This window comes from Entelurus aequoreus, linkage group LG03 (assembly GCF_033978785.1).
Source record: "Entelurus aequoreus isolate RoL-2023_Sb linkage group LG03, RoL_Eaeq_v1.1, whole genome shotgun sequence".
Taxonomy (NCBI): Eukaryota; Metazoa; Chordata; class Actinopteri; order Syngnathiformes; family Syngnathidae; genus Entelurus; species Entelurus aequoreus.
In genome coordinates this window covers 45,640,597-45,662,950 of record NC_084733.1, presented here as the reverse complement: position 1 = coordinate 45,662,950, position 22,354 = coordinate 45,640,597, and the positions used below count along the sequence as shown (strand labels likewise).

Here is a 22,354-nt window from a genome sequence, read left to right as displayed (position 1 = left end):
ATGTTGGGTTTTTTTTGATGACGAGCAGCTGATCAAACGGTATCGTATAGACAGAGCGGATATTATTTTTGTCACAGATTTAATACTTTTCGTCCTTGTTGATTTCTGCATGTGTCCGCAGTGGGCTAGTATATATAGAGCCACCCACACCAGTTTCAAATTAGTTGCCTAATTAATGAATTTGAAAGAAAATGTTATGACAGTGCCGTGAGGTGAGTGACGTCAGTGAGTGTGTGGGCGATCGAAGAGAGGGAGCGGTAGCGTGAGTGCCGGCGGGGACTAGTTTGTTTTGTATTATTTTGTAGTTTATTGTCAAAATATACACTCCCATTGTCCACTTAAATATTTACAGGATATTTATTTATTCTTAGACAACGGATTCCCTTCCCTGATTGGTCATTTCTATGGACACAGAAATGACGTCACCTAAAATTCCGTTTACGGCACATAGTAATGTCGTAATTCAGCTCTGAGTGTGACACTTAAGATTCAGTCCTACACTTCGCTGAAAGTGTGAGTAAGACGCTTGATAACTAACTTTTAAGTGCAGCTTTCAGCGAAGAATTTATTTACTCTTAAGTCAACTCTTAGCAGACTTCTTAGGAGTAATTCTAAGAAGCTTGATAAGTACGGCCCCAGGAATGCAAACTTTTAGAGACTAGTGTCAATGTAGTGTATTTTGCACTCCTATATGTACCAATGATTCCGCGGGTCAATAAAAATGAAAGGCCATGATGAATTTTGCGAAAATTAGTGCTATAAAAAGCATTAACTACGCTATGCGGAGCCGTTAAAAATATGATATAATTGGCAATAAATACAACGAAACAAACCTCCAGACCTAGTTTGTCCAAATAAGGGGGGAAAACTTCAATTCAAGATGTCCGATATTCAAAGTGCATTTTTTGCTGACAAATTAAGTCCCATTTTATTTTGATGGTTTAGGACAGGGGTCACCAACCTTTTTGAAACCAAGGGCTACTTCTTGGGTACTGATTAATGCGAAGGGCTACCAGTTAGATACACACTTAAATAAATTGCCAGAAGTAGCCAATTTGCTCAATTTACCTTTAACTCTGTTATTATTAATAATTAATGATATTTATCTTTGTGGAAACACTGATCATCTTAATGATTTCTCACAATAAATATATATAGAAACAGATAAATATCAATATGCAACACTTTATTTTTACATTTTCTCTAAGTGCACATTTTTCAAATTGAACATTTTCAAATGATCACTTCTAAGACAGTCTTGTGAGATCACAATATCCCATTTTAACTAGCTAGCCACTAACATTTTTTAACAAATCATGAATTACTTTGCACCATGTTTGTACAAATAATAACTCATGTAAAATACAAAAGTAAACTCTCAAATTTTTAAATCATGTCACACTTTGAACTGGACACCAAATCTGTTATCTGTTTCTTTGTCAGTTAGTGGGAAGCCTGGCATTGCATGCTGTTAACTAGTGTGTTGTACTCTGGTGTGTAACTTGACACTGCAACTCTGAGTGAGTCTTGCAGATGTGCATCAGTGAGGCGTGTTCTGTGTTTGTTCTTGATGAAGTTCATGTCAGAAAAGGCTGATTCACAAAGATAAGATTTTTCCTCATCGTTTGCGGAACCTTCTTAATCTTTTGGACATATTTTCACAGCAATCTGGCCTTAAGCTTAATTATGATAAATGTAAAATGTTAAGGATTGGAAATCTAAAGGGAACGTCCTTTCGAATGGAATGCAAAGTGTTTTGTTTATAAATTATATGCAATCTGTTGTGTTCCCTAATTTTTTTCTGTGTACATGAATGAAGGTGTGTGTTGCTGAGTCCGACTTGGACATTATCTGGACTGGGCCTGGTTTAAAAAACCCTTTAAAAAAATCTAATTTCATTGACAACCTGGTCTGTTGAAGATAAGGCCCTTTTTTTAAAAAATAAAATAAAATAAGATAAATAAATAAAAAACATTTTCTTGGATAAAAAAGAAAGTAAAACAATATAAAAATAATTACATAAAAAATAGTAATTAATGAAAATGTTAGTGGACCAGCAGCCTATACAATCGTGTGCTTCAGGGACTGTGTCCCTTGCAGATGTGTTGTCTATGTTGTGTTGAGGGACTGTGTCCCTTGCAGATGTGTTGTCTATGTTGTGTTCAGGGACTGTGTCCCTTGCAGATGTGTTGTCTATGTTGTGGGAACCAGAATATTGGTAGCAGAAATAAATAACCCCTTTTGTGTGGATGAGTGTGCATGGGGGGGGGGTTGTTTGGGTTGATGCACTGATTGAAAGTGTATCTTGTGTTTTTTCTATGTAGATTTAATTTAAAAAAAAAAAAAAAAAAAAAAATTTTTTTTTTTTTTCCTTTTTTTTTTTTTTTTTTTTTTTTTTTATAACAGGCCCGCGGGCGACTCATCTGGTCCTTACGGGCGACCTGGTGCCCGCGGGCACCGCGTTGGTGACCCCTGGTTTAGGATAATTGAGTTACCCACCTTCCAATAGCAACAGTACACAATATTAAATATGATTATTGCGCTTGACGGGGTTGCTTGCATTGGTGACATCTAATGATTACATCAGCCCTTCATTTGGCTACAGTTAATGTAAACGTATTAACTATTCAACATTGTCAAAAGCTTACATTTTTTGTCTATACAGCCAATGGTATGCCTTTGACCATATTATACCGATATGCAGTTGGACATGGGCATTGCTTATGTTTTAAATTTCATGAAAAGCATATTCGATTTGCTGATGCCTTTGTACAATGCCTCACCCTTTTGTAATACATAATGCTGGTTTATTACAATACTGTTTTAGTCGTCTCGTTAAAGTGCTGTTGTATTGTTGGTACTGTCTATTCTATTTCATTTATTTCTTCCTCTTTTTAGTGCCCTTAAGAGTGGTTTAGTTACCGTTTCCTCTTGCAACTGAGCTACTGTGTCAAACAATTTCCCACTGGCGTTCAAAAATGTTCGTCTAAATCAGGGGTGTCAAACGTACGGCCCGAGGGCCGGATCAGGCCCGCGGACAGGTTTTATCGGCCCGCGGGATGAGTTTGCCAAGTATAAAATGTAACCTGAAATGTTTTAATGAAAGAAACAGCTGTTCTAAATGTGTCCACTGGATGTCACAATAGCAATTCTTTGTATCTTTGTAGATGATGCTACATATGTACAAAATAAACCACATGATGTTAGTACATCAGTCGAGGAAAATGATCAAACTACATAAATAACATGCTTTAATTTGATTTTGATATTATTTTTTTATCTTGATAGATTGAAAATCAACACCAGTGAGTTGACTGATGAACATTATCACACAATTTATTCAGAAAATATAAATAACGACAAATAAAGATAGAATACTATTAACCACAACATGTAAGTGCAAAAAATAACCAACAACATTATGATTTGTACATTTTCAGAATGTACTTGTTCTATTTTCAAACAAATAAAACAACCTGAAGTTGTCTTTATTTTTAAGTCATTGTGCCGTGATTTTACCAGTTCGGCCCATTTGGGAGTAGATTTTTCTCCATGTGGCCCCCCATCTAAAATGAGTTTGACACCCCTGGTCTAAATCAATAATCCCCTGAAAGCTAATCCACCAATGGACGTTTTGTTACAATGTGAATGCAAATACAGCAATTACTTGGAAACTTGGGATTGTCGATCAGTGTGCCACACCAATATAATAAATATTGCATAACATAGTTCCTATCAGTTGCAAATCACACCCGAAAAAGGTTTGTGTTGTGCTTCCGCTTCCGGGTTCCATTTTGCTGCACTGTCCCTTTAAATAAGACTCCGCCCACAAATTGCTACCATATCCTCGCTGCCATATCTGCGGGCTCTTGTACAATAACAATGAACGTCTTTGGCGATTTCAATGAAAATCACACCTTCAACACATTCATAAGGATTCTGAAACTCTATTGCTTTTAGGTTCAAATTTATCCCACGAGTCGACATTTTAATACACTGTCACAGGTAAGCTTTCGTTATCTCTTTGAGCAGTTTGATATCTTGGTTGGCAGCTAGCTAGCTCGCCCCTCAGACACTTAGCTTAGGCCTCAGATCTTTGTATTTAATCAAGCATGGTCTAAGCGGAAACACTGCGGTCCATCCCTCAGCTCCTACGTTGTTAGAGCACGTTGTATCCTATATGATTAGACATGTTGCTACTTGGCGTTGTGTAGACAGTCTGAATTATTCTCAGTGATGCTCATGCAGCTAGTGCAAAATAGTTTAAGTTTTAAAAGATACATGTTTAGCACGGATAACTGGCGTATTATATGCCGAATTTGGCATTCATTATCATTTATTAGTCATTTGTTATACTGTCGTCATGACATGGCTTAGTTCCAACTTTTGTGCTTTTTTTAGACCACACCTTAGAGTCTAGCAAGAGAGAGTCCATTTTTTGTTGCCAATTGTATCATATAAGAGCAATCTGTTTACTACTGAATTAAGCGGCTCAATTTGCCTCACTGTATCAATTTCCTGCAAACAGGTCTTCAAGCAAGGAGAGGAATCCCCAAAGGATTGAGCCGTGGGTGTGTCTGCAATGGCAGGTGGAAGGCGAGGGGCAAACCGCACCACTTACTGCAGACCACCACTAAGCAGTGACCCAGGCTCAGTTAGCAACAGTAACCACTCCACCAGCTCCCCGGTCACAGGGGTACGATCTCGCACAAGGTGAGTTTGGATTGGCCATTTAGTCATGACACTGTAAATAAATGCACAAACTGCTCCAAACACTAAATGATTCAAACCCCCAAACACACACTCACCATAAAACAGGTAGAATGTTCTATTTTTCCTCATTTGCCAGTGACCAATGAGACTAAGGGCCTGATTTACTATCCTAATACAGTGCGCTTAACAGCGTGTGCAATCTATAAAATAGCGTGCACCAGTAGTGGGCATGTTGCGTGTGTAATTGTAAAGTGGTGCAGACCGCCTTATTGAAATGAGGATTTTGTATCACCACGGAGACACTCCCATTTACTGGACATTCAAGTTATCGTGTTCTGCCTGCAGCATTTTGCTATGTTTTCAAACATGCAATAGACATGAACTACTTTTTCGGGCATTTCAGACAAACTCCTGCAGTGCGTTTTGAATGAAACCAATGTTTTTATTTTTTACCACTGAAGGTGCGCTCATTGAAGAGAGGCTGCACTTACCCTGCTCAAAACGCAACAAAAATAGATAGTTAAAGAAGTTTTTTTCATATAAGAAATATTTTAATAATATATATTCTATATGGAAAAAAAACAAACATCATTAAAAAAATACTAAAGGACACCAAACGCATCAGTTGAATTTGTTTCAATCAGCCGCTTAAGTCCTCTACCTGCTATATATATTATAAAATGATGTTGTTGAATAGACTATCTAATATATATTTTTTCTGACCGTCCAGGATTCTCGTCTGTGTAGCGTGAGCACTGATCCTGCAGTCGTGTGGGGAACTGTCTGAATGTCCTTCCCACACGCGCTAAATAAACGCAAAAAGTGCTTTGAAAACGGTGATGAGTGTGAATGAATAACATTGCGCATGGTAAATAATTATATTTACATCTTCTCCTCCCAGTATTGTGGGTGTTTTGTTGATCAGCATATATTTTGTATATTAAAGAAGACATAGACCCAAAATGGATTGTGCGCCTTATTCTGCTCACTTAATAATCCACTTAGCACACATTTAGTAGATTAGCTTTGTGTGTGCTATCAAGTTTGCACATGTTTTAGTACACGCAAACCCTTTGTAAATCAGGCCCTTAAGTGTTCAAGAAAAATGTATCTTTTCATTACAATACTTCTTATTTTTATATGGGACCTATGATGATTTTAATCTAAATTTAAAACACTTCCTTGTGGATTAAAAAATACATATTGGATTTGCTCTGCTGTAAATTTGGCTTCACGGTCACATTTGTAACCCGTTTGCAAGATTCTGGAGATGTTCCCAGATTGCAAATGAAACCAAGGCCCACCTTCCCCAAAAGTATCATAATGTATTTTTTGAAAATGCACTCTGTTAAAATATATATCTTGAAGTCGTCCATACTATTTTTCCCAGACAAGGTGTAAAATAAACATAAAAAAATATATGGGTTTACCCGGTCACAACATTAGGTACGCCCGCACATTCTGTGGTCGATTAGACGCTGCATAAAAAAGCTGTTTTTAACTGCATTTATATCACTGTATGTGCATCGTAATTACTGTATGTGCATGCCAAGATTAGATGAAAATAATACTTTATCCTACCTTTTTTGTTTTTCTAAAGCCTGAAGCAAAGAGCGAGGGGCTCTATCCCCTCTGACTGAGAGCTTGACCTAAAGGGGTCATATTATGTTTCTTTTTCTAAATTTATAACACTTATTTGTGTTCTACATAACATGTAATGGGGTTCTTTGGGGAAAATCTTGCATAGATTTTGTCTTCAAGTCGTTTTCTGACTGTCCTTTCAGAATGCTGCATTTTATGGGTAGCCCTGTTTACGTGCCGAAGCCCTCCTCCAGGCCAAGCACCTTTCGCCTGCATCTTCACCCCATCAGCCATGTTGTAGTTTTTAGCGCTTCCATATGAAGTCTACTCTCAGGTATAAGTTAGAACTCACTTTTGGTTAGAAATGGTAACAGCCGAGTATTTTAGCATGCATGTGCAAGTACGAGCCAGTCTTTCCCACAACAAGAAAAATAAGGAACTTATCGACTACAACTAAATAAAAATGGCGGCTCCGTGCAAAGCTCTTCAGATAAACAGCTGACGTAACTAAGGCAAAATATGTCACTTAAATCTCAAATTCCAAACAGCTCGTTTGGAGCAAGTATGGAAAAAAGCAAAATTGTTTTCATATGCATCTCTGCCGTGCCTGCATGGTTTAATTAATTTCTGTGTTTGTAGCAATTGCTGCAAATTTGCCCGCATCGGCTGCTGTAGATAATGGCAAATTTTTCCTGCAGGAGTGGGACAGGAGCATGCATGTCCAGCCCTCCATTGGCTGCACAGACTGTGGTGCCCCTGAAACACTGCAAGATCCCAGAGTTGTCTGTGGATCAGAACGTGTTGTTTGAGCTGCACCTTTTCTTCTGCCACCTCATTGCACTATTTGTCCACTATGTCAACATCTACAAGACTGTATGGTGGTACCCCCCATCACATCCTCCCTCACACACTTCGCTGGTAAGTGTATCCTCTGTGCTGTGTGAACATTAACGTTTGCTGTTTCCTAGACATATTAGTAATTTTCTGCCACAATGTTGAACAGTACATATGGCTATGCACAATCAGTCCTTGGAAGGTTGGTCTGTCTTTGATTTGTTTATATTAGATCTGGGCAAAATATGGCCCGGATACGGCCCGTTAAGCTTTTCAATCCGGCCCGCCAAACGTTTCCAAATTATATATTTTTAAACCTTTAACACCGAAACTATGAAAATGCAGTATCATTTTCAAATTGCCTTTAAGTCTTGAACTATACAAAATATTACAATGGATGGAATCTGTCCTTTTTAGTGCTATTTGGGTTATTACGGTAGTTATAGGGACCACATCACAGCAGATCCAGGCACGAAGCAGAGTGTGTGGGGTTTGTTTACAAAGCAATGAGCTCGAGACACGTGTGTCAGAGACAGACGCGGAAGCAGATTTTTCCACAAAGTTCTGCAGAAAGTGATATTATGTCAGATTGTGGGTATTTTTTACACTTTGCGTTCATATTTCGCCGTGTTTGATGCATTTTTGTTGCGTTTTGCTTAATTGTAAAAGATGTTGATCAAGGAGGTGGTCTGAAAAGTAAAGGATGAGGGACCTTCAATGTTGTTAATGGTCAGTGTTAATAGGTAATAGAGTAAATCCCACATTATTTATGTAAATAAATAATGTAAATTCTGGGTGTCCTAATTCAGTAAAAACACAGTAAAATGGTCTGTCTTTTTTTAGCATTCTGTCAGACATTATTGTGTGTTGTTGTATTAGTGTGCCTGGAAAAAAAGGGACCAAAGCAGATTTTTACAGCCATATACATCCATCCATCCATCCATTTTCTAGTGAATTATATTAATATAGCGCTTTTTCTCTAGTGACTCAAAGTGCTTTTACATAGTGAAACCCAATATCTAAGTTACATTTAAACCAGTGTGGGTGGAACTGAAAGCAGGTGGGTAAAGTGTCTTGCCCAAGGACACAACGACAGTGACTAGGATGGCGGAAGCAGGGATCGAACCTGGAACCCTCAAGTTGCTGGCACGGCCACCCTACCAACCGAGCTATACCGCCCCTTGTCTGGGTCGTGGTGGGTGCTGAAGCCTATCCTTTGGGCCGGGGTACATCCTGGACAATATACAGTTATCTTTATATAAAGTATAAGTATACATATATATATATTAGGGATGTAAAAAAAAAAAAAGCTTTTCGACTGAGTCACAATTCTTATTTGTAACGATTCTTAATCAAATTATAAAATTCAAAAATATTTTTTATTTTATTTTATTTTTTAAAATCTCTCCTGTTCAGCCATTCAGGCAAATCATAATGTTGATGTAGATGCTCATATCTGCTGTACAGATTTACTTTAGAAAAGACAAGTGTGGGATACTTCTATTGTTTCCTTATATATATTTTACTTTTAATAAATGTTTAAGTAGAATTTTATTAAACGAAACCAGTTTTCTTTTAAGTAAGATAGAAATGTATCAGTGCTGTTTATCTATTTTATTGCTAAATGTAGTTAACCATAGAACTGGCACCCAATATTATTAAAAAGTATTTGGTGACAATAACAGTAACATCCTCTACGTCTGCTCCAGGTAAAAAGCCGACTGTATAATAATATGTTAGCTTTGCATTGTAACTATCAATAGCTTGATTCCTAGTACTGTACTTTGTAATGTTAATGTAATGTTTTTGCTTCACTTTCATTTGTAGTTTATTACTTAAAAAAAAAATTCTGGCTGGCTAAAATATTGTGTAAATTATTTTATAACATGTTCTGGTTGAGTCCTGAATTACAAAATGATTAGCAAGCTGAATATTACATGTTCTTAATTATTAGAGAAGGTTAAAACATTGCCATGCAGCAATATGGAGACCATTAACTTGTACAACATGTAATGTACAGAATATCAGAAGCATTTATTTAGGTAGAAATATCACAGATTACAGCTGGAATAGGCTCCGGCCCCCCTGGACCCTAAAAGGGACAAGCGGTAGAAATTGGATTGGTTTATATTACAAAAACATCTTTGACAATGAAAGCATGATCATAACAATCAATACTTTGTGTTGTTTATGCGTGAAACTGTTATCAAAACATGGAAGTGTAGCTCTTCCTCTGAATGCAAGTGCTCATAAAGCAGGAATAGAAATTCAGTATTTTTACAAAATACAAAACCTGGCAAGACACCAACACACAGCAAGCACATTTTTTTTAATTGTCATTTCCACTCATGCAGAGGGTGAGTATTGTGCACCAGGAATTTGAGTATATTTACATAAAGACTGCTGACTTTGTTGTACATTGTATACAGTGTATATGTTGCAGTGGACTACAGTCTCTTGAAATTTAATGAAGTCTCATGTGACTTCATGCGTTGCGGTGGCTTGACCTCTCACGTTTTGTGCAACTTTAGAGGGAGACTTTTCTGAAAGTTTTGGTTCAATTCTGATGCCACAGCTTCAGGTGGAAGCAAATATAGTCATTCCACTGCAATAATATTATAAAGACAATATGTGTGGTAATGTCTTCATGTCCTTTTACTCTCTCTGTCATATGTCGCAGCATTGCCTGTTTTTTATATCATATTTGGTGTTTTGGGAATACTGTATGTCAGAAAAGCACAATTATCTTGAAACACTTGTGTTGCTTTTACAGAACTTCCACCTGATTGATTATAACATGCTGGTGTTCACAATCATCATTCTGGCAAGGAGGTTAATTGCAGCAATTGTAAAAGAGGTAAGATATAGTGTTTTTGGAAACGAGAATTTCCCAAATTTTGTTTACATTTTTGACAAAGGTACGACCAAACCAAATGTTTTAGTCTGTACAATGTAGAGCACAGGTGTCAAACTTAAGGAAGGGCTGGGGGCCAGATCAGACCCGCCACATCATTTTATATAACCAGCGAAAGTTTTGAAATTATATGCATCAATAAAGTATATTATATTTTCTTACTAAATATATTCTTTCTTTCCATTTTGACAGGAAAAAATGCATGTACGGCATGCAATTACACATCTTTTAAACTTTATTATGGTCTTCCTTCCATCCATCCATTTTCTACCGCTTGTCCCTCGGGGAAATTCATCAAATATTATATTATCATACATTCCAAACAATATCTTAGAATAAAAGTACATTCTTAAATATTTGCTTGATTTATGATTTTAATGCAAGTTGTCTATTAAATTGTACACTATACATTTTACAATCAATATTACGCCAATAAAAGGTTGGCTCATTTCCCAGAATTTTACTATGAAAACTATGGTGCCATTTACAGCAATACACCGTATGAACAACAACCGTAGATTGTACCGCATAAAAATGTTTTTCCATTTTACAGTAATATGCTCTGACACGTAAACCCTGCGATAATCATGGGAACATTTCATCAGTAATCATTCCAAAAGGTCTGGCGAAGACCTTTTGTATGAATTTATCCCTCAAGAAATTATCTAAACCTAATCAATCCGTTAGACACCTAAAAAAACAAAACACATTCATAGAAAATAATTTTAGTTTTACATGCAGAAAACAATGCCAAATATATGCAGGTGACTGTCAAAATGTTAAATATTGTGCAAATATTTGTTTATTCCAGCAATTAGATTAACAAGTTGAAACTAATATGACATATGCTCATAATATGCAACTCAAGATATTTCAAGCTATTTTTTCATATCATTTGATGATTATGGTTTAGGAATACATCAAATTTAAAATCTCAGAAAATTTTGGGTTTTAAAGAACTGTAAGCCATGATCATTAAAATTATACCGTATGTGGGCTCTTTACCGAGGATGTCGTTGTGGCTTGTACAGCCTTTTGAGACACTTGTGATTTAGGGCTATATAAATAAACATTGATTGATTGATTGATAAATTTAAATTTTGTTTGTAATGAGTAAAATATCACATGTTAGTTTTGCAATTGAATTTGAATTGCTGACATGAATCAACTTTGTGCAATAAATCCTTTTTTTTTAGGTTCATCAGTGTATAAATGATGAATGAAATGGCTAAATGAAGATCTTAACTTTTATTGAAGACTCTCGTTGGCAAAGAAGGCGATTAGTGGAGAGGAAAACCTGGTTATAAATTCTATCTTGCGCTCAAAAGTGTTTTTCACATTCTTTATCAAGGTGCCAGCTAAAAAAAGCAAGTCTTATTCAGCAACGTGTGAGATTTTTTGTTTGGGCGCTTGATATGCAGGAAAATCGACTAGTTTGATGTGCAATGCTTGGCAGTATGATGATAACCGAGACAGTATACTCAAACCATTTCATACAACAATTGTGGAAAAATTTAATAATCTAACAATATATAATTATTATTTTGCGTGCACTGCAGCATAGTTTTGAGGCGTATCGTAATCTGTCATTCAGCTAAATGTTGCCTCTTTCTTGTGGCTCTCCTGCAGGCCTCACAGAGCGGGAAGCTATCGTTCCCTCATTCCATCTTCTTAGTGATGGCACGCTTTGCTGTGCTGACGCTGACCGGCTGGAGTCTGTGCCGCTCACTCATTTACCTCTTCAGAACGTATTCTGTGCTCAGCCTGCTCTTCCTCTGCTACCCGTAAGTATCAGCAAGGGAAAAAGTTGCATCCTGATCACACATGCTATTTGTCTGTTCAGTAGACTTTGGCCCTTGAGTGACTGATGTATCCAAGGTTTTCCTGAATAACTAGTTTTCTCATTTATATGGCAGGAGCTTTGCCAAATTATTGGGATGACTATGACAACCATTTTTACTAGGGGTGCTCAAAGTAATAAATTCACATTTAAATTGCGATTTTCATTCCGAATCTACATTGATTTCTAACTTCCCAGAATCAATTTTTTAAAAATTAAGAAAATTATAAATCTAATAAAAATATCCATCCATTTAATAATATATAATAAAAAAGATTAAACATAAATATATGCAGTGTATACATATATTTTTGTGGCATTTTTTAAGAATTCATTTTTGAATTTAGGACATTATTACTTTACATTATTGATTCTGTTGCTTTTATAGATTTTAGATTTTCCTTTTTTTGAGGGTTGTAGTTAAGTATTGTACTTGTATGTCTTCTCAGTTCAGGGTTTCCCACACATTCATTTATTTGTGGCGGCCCGCCACGAAAGAATTACCGGTACGTCCGCCACAAATTTAAATAAAATAAAATAAAAAAAAAAAAAAAAATTTGAGCCTTTTTAGAGAAAATTTTATTTTTCATTTCATTTCATTTTCATGTTTATTTCGAATATGTAGACAAAACAAAAACAACAAATTTTGAAAAATAACAACAAAAAAGCCATTCAAGAATGAATAACAAAAACAATAATAATAATAATAATATAAATAGTAATAATAAAAAGCAAAAGAAACAAGAAATGAAAATAAACATTTAATGTAAACATATCCGAAAAGGAGTGAGAAGAAGTAAAAACTTATGTACTCCCACCCCTCTTATTTCAAATCATTGTAGTAAATTATGCAAATTACTCGATGATGTCATGGTGACCACGCCCCCACCGCCGCAGGTATCTTGGCAGTTTATGGGAAACACTGCAGTTGCTTTGTAAGTTCTACATCAGCTACCAAGAGCAGCTTTTGTTACCCGTAACCTGTTTTAAAAAGGTTTTATTATATTTCATATACCAAATTATATATTACGAGAATCGTGTTAAATCGAAAATCGATTCTGAATCCAGTTGTCACCCCAAGAATCTGAATTGAATCGTGAGGTGCCCACACATTTCCACCTTCTTTACTCTTTTGATTGTGACCATTTTGGTGCCTTTCATTTCAGCATTTTGTTGTGTGACAGTTTTATTTCTACTTTGACTCATTGCTCATCACATTTGTCATCATACATCCTTGTTTCCAACACTAACTGTTGTAACTACTCTCTCCCCCTAAAAGTGCCATCTCTGCTCAGTAATGCCTTGTTATAGGTCACTTAATTCAACGGAATGTTCTTTGTATGCCTGTGCAGTTAATCTTGTTGCTTTTCCACTGAGTAGTGTGTAGGTGGGGTGTGGTAGCTATTTCAGCTATGAAAATAGCACAACTCACCAGTGTAACACTGTAACTAGCAAATTAATTACACATAGAGGAGGAACATGGCACAGTTCAGTTGTTGTGTGTATTGAAAATCAGTGTTTCCAAAATTGGTGTAATAAAAAATATTAACATTTCCTCAAATACTGAGCTACCAATTACAGTTAAAGGGGTCACATTAATGATTTAGTCAAAAGTTTGCATAGATTTTGTTTTGCAGACCGTATTCAAGCCACTTAAGGATGCGCAGCTTTGTGGGCGGTCTTATTTATGTGCCGAAACCCTCCTCCTCCACCCTGTCAGCCATCTTGTAGTTTTTAGCGCTTTCATATCGAGCCTACTGACAGATATAAGTTAGAACTATACGATACTTTTTATTCGAAATGGCAATAGCGGAGGATTTTAGCATGCTTGTGCATGTAAGAAAAGTTGTTTTTTGCATAATAGGACCCCTATTATGAAAATTAAGATAATTTTTGCCCTCAACTACTTAAATTGTAAAATTACTACTATGTATTAGGGTAATTGCATGACATAAATGATATTAATTTAGCCAACGATTTTAATACCGTATTTTCAGGACTATTACTTGTATTCCGGCAAGTGATTCCTTCCCAGAAGTGAAAATCGGTGGTCGACCAAGTTAAGATGACTGTTGTACAGCAAGCAGCGCGTGAACTATTTGAGTACACAGGAGACTTATGTATTTCTGAAAAAAACGATCTGAGCAAAAAATCCAACTATGCAATGGAATAGATACCTTATTCTAATTAATTACTGTTGCTATCGTTGCAACGCCGTTTCCGTTACTGAGAATGCGAAGTGTCGTGTTACTACAGTTTGGTTGAATGAAGCGCAACGTGTCTGGTTTCGGCATACATTTTCTGCATGCATAGAGCAAGGGTCAGATGGTAAAATTATCGGCAGTAGTGGAGAAATCCGCAGAAAAAAAGACTCTGGTATCATCTTTCCTCATCTCTGTCCCTCTGCTGTCAGTGTCAGGCTTTGTGAGTGCGCGCGCACACCCCTCACCCCCAGCCCTCAGTAAACCTGTGTCGACGAAAATGTTGACATACATGAAATCCAATCACATTGAATTTAATCTTGTCAATGGGTGGGGCAAATTCGGAATATATCCAATCACAGCTCTTTAATATCCTTCTCAGTGACCTTGTGGTTAGAGTGTCCGCCCTGAGATTGGTAGGTCGTGAGTTCAAATCCCGGCCGAGTCATACCAAAGACTCTAAAAATGGGACCCATTACCTCCCTGCTTGGCACTCAGCATTAAGGGTAGGAATTGGGGGTTAAATCACCAAAAATGATTCCCGGGCGCGGCCACCGCTGCTGCTCACTGCTGCCCTCACCTCCCAGGGGGTGATCAAGGGTGATGGGTCAAATGCAGAGAATAATTTCGACACACCTAGTGTGTGTGTGTGACAATCATGGGTACTTTAACTTTTTTAACTTAATAGCGTCAAAAAATGAGAAGGTGGAGACTGGGGGTTAGCAACAATGTAGAGCCAATCTGATACTTTTCCTTCCTTGTTTAGGCAATTGAAATTCTCTCCAGCAGCGCCAAAACAAAAATGTGTGGATTTGTTCCACGCCGTAATATGTGAACAGTAAAGAGGGCACCTTTATTTTTGACGCTATTGTCCGGCGGGTCATCGACAGACTGTAAGTGAGCTATGGGTATATGCTGCTTCTACCGCACTCATGAACACATTTTGATGTTTCACAACACACATACATACCTGCTTAGCATAGAAAAATGTTTTCAAGTTTCTCTGTGTAAACGAGTGGAGAATACAGAAACTTTTTGAGACATCATGCAGCTGACCTGATGATGAACTAGTTTGAGAATGTTTTTGTGATATTCATTAGATTACTATTTTTCAGTTTTGTAAACATTGACTATTGGGTGTGAAGTCCTACTTAAGGTTAAATGAAATTTAAGAATTAGGCCATCAAGTTATTGTCATGGTTGTGGATGAAAAATATATATATATTTTTTCTTCTACTTGTTTTTTTGTTGCACTACTTAAAGGCCAATTGCTCTTTTGTCTTTTTACGTAAATGTATGTAAATTCAATATTTAATATTCAATATTTAGTTACTTTACGGAATTTTTAAAATACATTTTTAATGCTATGCATATCATATGCCACTCGGCAATCTATTGAGTTCAGATAAGTGCCAAATGTTCTAAAATACTGTATATAGTGTTATTCTTCAATCAGTTAACATAAACATTTGACGTTTAAGATGTCATCAAACATAATAGCGTATAAAATAACAAAATGAAAAATATTGTCGCAGTTACTTTGCTGAGTAACTAGTTACTCTTACAATGAGGTACCTGAGTTACTAATTCAATTACTCTTTGGGAGAAGTAATTTGTAACTATAATTAATTACTTTTTTAAGGTAAGATGATTAACACTGGTCTTAAGAAATACAAATAGTGAGAAACACTAAACATTAAAAGTATATCAGACAAACCTTTAACAGAGTGATCACTGCAAACTCGTGCATACTTTGGCTCCGCTCTCTTGTACTGGAGTGCCTGCTACTTTGGTCGTTTTTTTCATAACATTTTGCACATCCTTCTTGATTACCTCTCGAGGAACTCTGAAGAAACGTTTATCCACGCTTTAAAGGGTTCATACAGCTAAAAACAATGTAAGCATAGGGGCATTTTTCTTTGAGAAGACAACATGCAACAAGGTTGAGGTTTATTTATTTATAAAGCACCTTTAAAACAACAGGTCAAGCTGCCCCAAAATACTGTACAAGTTAGGAAAAAAATTACAAAGATCAATCAATAAATTGATTAATAATAAGGGGCGGCATGGCGTAGTGGGTAGAGCGGCCTTGCCAGAAACCTGAGGGTTGCAGGTTCGCTCCCCGCCTCTTACCATCCAAAAATCGCTGCCGTTGTGTCCTTGGGCAGGACACTTCACCCTTGCCCCCGGTGCCGCTCACACCGGAGAATGAATGATGAATGAATGAGTTGTAAAAATGAATGATGGGTTCTCACTTCTCTGTGAAGCGCTTTGAGTGTCTAGAAAAGCGCTATATAAATCTAATCCATTATTATTATTATTAATTAAAAACATTTGATAGATTTAAAGTAAAAATAAAAAAATAGCTGATAAAAATCTAATAAAACTGAATAAAATATTTAAAACATCACTAGAGTTTAGAAAGTTTAACTCAGCTTGTTTTTAAAAGCCAGTGCATAAAAATGTGCTTTAAGAACTGATTTAAAAGACTCCACAAATGTAGCTTGCCGTTTAAATTTGCAGGAGGAGAGAGTTCCACAGTTTGGGTCCTGCAACTATAAATGTTCTGTCTCCTCTAGTTTTTTTTTCTAGTTTTGGGGCAATGCAGAAGAGACTGGTCACATGACCTTAGTGATCTCACAGGAGAATAAAGAAACAGCAATTCTACAAAACCCAAAACCAGTGAAGTTGGCACGTTGTGTAAATCGTAAATAAAAACAGAATACAATGATTTGCAAATGCTTTTCACCTTCTATTCAATTGAATAGACTGCAAAGACAAAATACTTAATATTCAAACTGGTAAACTTTATTTTTTGCAAAAATTAGCTCATTTGGAATTTGATGCCTGCAACATGTTTCAAAAAAACTGGCACAAGTGGCAAAAAAGACTGAGAAAGTTGAGGAATGCTCATCAAACACTTATTTGTAACATCCCACAGGTGAACAAGCTAATTTGGAACAGGTGGGTGTAGGGCTGGGCGATATATCGATATACGCGAGTTTGTCTCTGTGCGATATAGAAAATGACTATATCGTGATATTCGAGTATACGTTCTCACACAGTTGCTTTTAGCTGCTGGCATTACACTACAGGCTCTCCTCGCTCTTTCCTGTGTCTCCTTCTCACAGACAGACAAGCGCACCTTCTTACATACGTCACATACCTATACGCCCTCGCGCAGCAGAGAGGTAGCAGCATGGGTAACGTTAGCTGTGATGCTAGCGCAGCTGTGCGAGTGGTAATACGAGAGAAAGAAGGTGCGAATCTGGTAACAAATGAAGGAATAATTAATTCCCCCAAAAACAGCAGGGGGTCCATCGTCTGGCGGTGGTTTGGCTTCAAGTGGGAATATGTCGAACAGACAACCGTAATTTGTCAAGTGTGGGGCAAAAGCGTTGCTATAAAAAGTAGCATTACTGCTAATATGTAGCACCATTTGAAAAGTCACCTGCTAGAGAATGAAGAGTGCTTACTCCGCATGTCAACATCTCCGTTCGGTGCCACACGCCCACACCATCAAAATGCAGAGGCAAACATTTCCAGATCAACACCGTATGAAAAAAATAGTGATTTTTTTAGTTGTGATTTCCTTCTCTGCATGAAATCTTAAAGTAGCATATATTAATGCAGTATGAAGAAGAATGTTTTAATGTAGACACATAGAATCATCATACTGCTGTGATTATATGCATCAAGTGTTCATTCAAGGCTAAGGCAAAATATCGAGATATATATCGTGTATCGCGATATGGCCTTAAAATATCGCGATATTAAAAAAAGGCCATATCGCCCAGTCCTAGGTGGGTGCCATAATTGGGTATAAAAGCAGCTTCCAAGAAATGCTCAGTCATTCACAAACAAGGATGGGGCGAGGGTCAGTCCTTTGTGAACAAATGTAAGGGATTTCACCATCTACGGTCCATAATATTATCAAAAGGTTCAGAGAATCTGGAGAAATCCCTACATGTAAGCGACAAGGCCATTCAATATAATAGCTGGGATCTTCTGTATATTTGATATTGTTGTAAAAATGCATGTGTGTCAACAATAGTTCACCTCTGTGAGCATTATATTGATAATGGTGCCGCAGTCTTGCTTGTAATCCCAAAAAGGTAGAGTCACTCTTGCATGTTGTTTAGAGAGTCCTCTGCTTGTTAATTGAGGCAGACAATGTGGACATTGCGCACGAACACAAGAGCACATTGATTCAGTTTGGCCCTTTATGGACTGCTGCTGTCGTCTTTAAACTGGCTTTCACTTCCTCATCACCAGGTGGACATGCTGCAGAGTTGAACATCTTTCTTATCGGCTTCACTTCCGTGACATTATAATCTACTAACAATGTGATTGTACTTTTGGTTTCCAACAGGTTTGGGATGTATATTCCATTCTTTCGCCTGAGCTGTGACTTCCGACGGGCAGGTCCCCTCTCCCCCATCGCCAGCATCGGCTCTAAGGAGATGGGCAGCGTCGGCCGGGGGCGGGACTACCTGACAGTGCTGAAGGAAACATGGAAGCAGCACACTAGCCAGCTTTACGGCGTTCAAGTCATGCCGACCCACGCCTGCTGCCTCTCCCCGGACCTGATCCGCAAAGAGGTGGAGTACCTGAAGATGGACTTCAACTGGAGAATGAAGGAGGTGCTGGTCAGCTCTATGCTGAGTGCCTACTATGTGGCCTTTGTCCCCGTCTGGTTTGTCAAGGTGAGACCCTTGCAGGTTTGTGACTTACAGTGGAAACTGTAATTTAGAACACTCCTAAAGTCTTAGCATGACCATTTTGATAATTACAATATGAGAAACACTCTGCTTTATGTGTATTTGGCCTTATTATATACAGTACACTGGTAAACATTGCATTAAGCAGGTATAACAGTTTATATATATGTATGTATATATATATATATGGTACCATGATCCCTGGTAAGCGATAAATAGGACCAACACCGTAGTATGAGAAACATCCCCATATCATGATGCTTGCACCACCATGCTTCACCGTCTTCACTGTGTACTGTGACTTGAATTCAGTGTTTGCAGGACGTCTGACAAACTGTCCGTGGCCCTTAGACCCAAAAAGAATAATCTTACTCTCATCAGTCGCCAAATATTACGCCATTTCTTTTTGGGTCAGTCAATGTGTTCTTTGGCAAATTGTAACCACTTCAGCACACTTATTTTTTTTAACAATGGGACTTTGCGGGGGCTTCTTGCTGGTACCTTGGCTTCACGTAGACGTGGTCTGATTGTTACAGTACTCACAGGCCATCTTAGATCTTCTTTGATCCTCCTGGAGCTGATCATTGGCTGAGCCTTTGCCATTTTGGTTATTCTCCATTCCATTCCAATAGTTGTTTTTCTTTTTCTTCCTCACCTTTTTGGTTTTTTGGCTGCCATTTTAAAGCGTTTGATATCATTTTAGCTGAACAGCCTATCATTTTCTGCACTACTTTATAGGTTTTCCCCTCTTTTATTAAATTCTTAATCAAAGAGCGCTCTTCTTCTGAACAGTGTCTTCCACATCCCATTTTACTCTGTTTTTCCAAGGACAAATGCACAGCCAGCATATGCAGCGTCAGTTGCCTTGATCCTTAAATAAGGGCACACTTGTTTAACACCTTTTTTCCCCCACATAATCAATTACCTCACTAATTGAACTACGCACTGCTATGTTTTTGAACGCGCCCCTTTCAGTAAATGATTCAGTTTCACAGAATCAGCAGCATGCACGTCATGCCTGTTGGGTCTGTTGGTTTTCTAAACCTTTACTAAACATTCTAGAAACTTACTTGCAGTGTAGAAGTTGTAATTCTAACAAAAACAGTGATTTATCTTGCTAGTGATGTGGGACTGATATTATTTTGAACACAACTGTATATATTATATGTATATATATATGTGTATGTATATATATATATGTGTGTATATATATATGTATATATTAACCAAGTGTTAGTGGTATTGTTATTATAAGCCCTAATGTAGACAAACTATATATAGCAGTGCTGTGATCACTAGCTTGTGTGGCTATGTCGACATAATCGGCTGGTGAGCTTTTTTCTCGCATCGGAGCTAGTGAAAGTTTTAGATAGTAGAAGGATGAGGACATAATCCGATACTTTGACAGCCAATTTAGACCCAGAAATGGCAAAACAACGTTTCGTTCTTCTCGAGGATTATGAGTCATTCTTCATCCAAACGGGAATATAACAACCTATCGGCAGTCGCATTTTGATGTTTTATTATGTTTGTTGGCTCTCATGAAGTCTGCAGTGAGTAATGATCAGTGATGAGAGAGTGGAAAAAAAGCGAACGTTTTCGAAATTATTGCACCGTCGTATTCTTATAAGGATCAAAATATGTAAATATTACATGTTATTATGAATGTGCTCGTTACTTCATTACATATATACTTCCATAATTTATATAAAACCCTAATGGAGATGTTACAATGTTTTTTTAAGGGCTTTATAGGCAGAATAGACCGGCTCCCATAGGCTCCATTCTAAGTGTACTTTTGATTGTATTTATTTAATATTTAGAATGCATAAAAAACTGAAAATCATATCTGTTCGTGTCTTACATAAGGATTGTGAATGATAGGCAAAATTCCAAAAACAGTGCAGTTCCCCTTTAAAAGGGCATGTCGGCGCTTGGCTTTTGTGTCCGGAGTACTTCCTGTTGTGACTAATTATTTCCATGCACAATAGCGCATCATTTCTAAAGTTATGTGTTTATTGTTAACATATATGTTGTTCTTTGTTCCCGTATATAAAAGTAGTCTTTGTGTGTGACTATTTTAGGTCACGAGATGTAAATGGAATATTGTTCGAGCTTATCGGATGCATTTTTAGAGTGATATAGAGGCAAAATGGATTACTTTCATTAGCACCATTGCTAGCCTCCTAGGACAATCCGTTTTTTACAAATTAGAATGCAAAAAACCCCACCAAAAAATACTTTTTTTAACCATGTGTAGTCATATGTTTTTATGAAATTGCATTGTCCCCTTTGAAATAAACTAATCTTAATCTTAATATGTTTTGGTCTGCCATAAAGATTGTGAATGATAGGCTAACTTACCATAAAAATCCATAAATTAGCAGCAGCATTGTATAAATCACAGGGTTCAAAGTGTGGGAAAAAAGTGTACATTGTTATTTTCAGCCCACACCGCATTGACCTTTAGAGGTTCCACTGTACTCCCATTCCTGCCGTCATCCTAAATATGTTCCTAATTTGTTTTTATCCAGAGCACACAGTATGTAGACAAACGCTGGTCTTGCGAACTCTTCATCCTGGTGTCGGTGAGCACGTCCGTCATCCTCATGAGGCACTTATTACCACCTCGATACTGCGACCTGCTCCACAAAGCTGCAGCGCATCTCGGCTGCTGGCAGAAAGTTGACCCCTCTCTCTGCTCCAACGTCCTCCAGCACTTGTACGTACAGTACTTCTCATGGATCAATACTCCAGTCCGATGATGGGAAACATGCTTTTAAAAAATATTTTTAAATTGATTAGGATGTGTTTTTCCTTTCAGTTGGACAGACGAGTACATGTGGCCTTATGGAGTCCTGGTCAAACATAATAAGAATGTCTACAAAGCTATGGGCCACTACAACGTGGCAGTACCATCAGATGTGTCCCATTATCGCTTTTATGTGAGTAATAATAATTACAATTATTAGTTTATTTGTTAGTAATATGCTGTTCTGTCATTTCTATCCTCCACAGTTCTTTTTTTACAAGCCACTACGAATATTGAACATACTCATCATCCTGGAAGGAGCCATGATATTCTACCAATTGTACTCGTTGATATGCTCGGAAAAGTGGCATCAGACAATATCACTGGCACTGATCCTCTTCAGTAACTACTATGCCTTCTTCAAGCTTCTAAGAGACAGAATTGTCTTAGGAAAGGCATACTCCTACTCAAACAGTCCATCAGACCAGAAAGTCAGTTAGATCCAAGTTATTGTGGCTCAAGTGCGTTGTATTTTTTCTACATATTGCATTGTGCGTCATTTTGCTTTTGTTCTGATCTGCCATGATAATAAAAGGAGATATTTTTGTATTACTTAAAATGTCTGGTTGTATGTCTCTCTTGTACACACCATTTTTGAAATGATGTTCCAATACTAGAAGCAACACTTCAGTTCAGTTCAGTTTCAGTTTATTTCGAACATGCATACGATACAATGTCATTCATCACACATTTCCAGTTGTTTCATTACAGCACGTCCGAAAAGGAGTAGGAAGAAGC

The 22,354-nt window shown here is 37.3% G+C and overlaps 1 protein-coding gene across 3 annotated transcripts; it reads left to right on the top strand.

Annotated features, from left to right (window-relative positions):
* The first annotated feature begins 405 nt into the window (after nt 1-405).
* Nucleotides 406-22,169, top strand: LOC133646495 (transmembrane protein 39B). 3 transcript variants are annotated; one of them, XM_062041920.1, is made up of 9 exons: nt 406-513; nt 4,529-4,713; nt 6,993-7,212; nt 9,902-9,985; nt 11,672-11,826; nt 18,456-18,789; nt 21,339-21,526; nt 21,629-21,749; nt 21,823-22,169. In XM_062041920.1, the coding sequence occupies exons 2-9, from the start codon at nt 4,583-4,585 to the stop codon at nt 22,054-22,056; spliced, it is 1,467 nt and encodes a 488-aa protein (XP_061897904.1). In that variant the 5' UTR covers nt 406-513; nt 4,529-4,582; the 3' UTR covers nt 22,057-22,169. The 3 variants fall into 3 exon arrangements, with proteins under 3 accessions (XP_061897904.1, XP_061897902.1, XP_061897905.1); XM_062041918.1 differs by lacking the exon at nt 406-513 and adding an exon at nt 3,835-4,005; XM_062041921.1 differs by lacking the exon at nt 406-513 and adding an exon at nt 6,498-6,628 and having other exon boundaries at nt 4,592-4,713.
* Nucleotides 22,170-22,354: the final 185 nt, after the last annotated feature.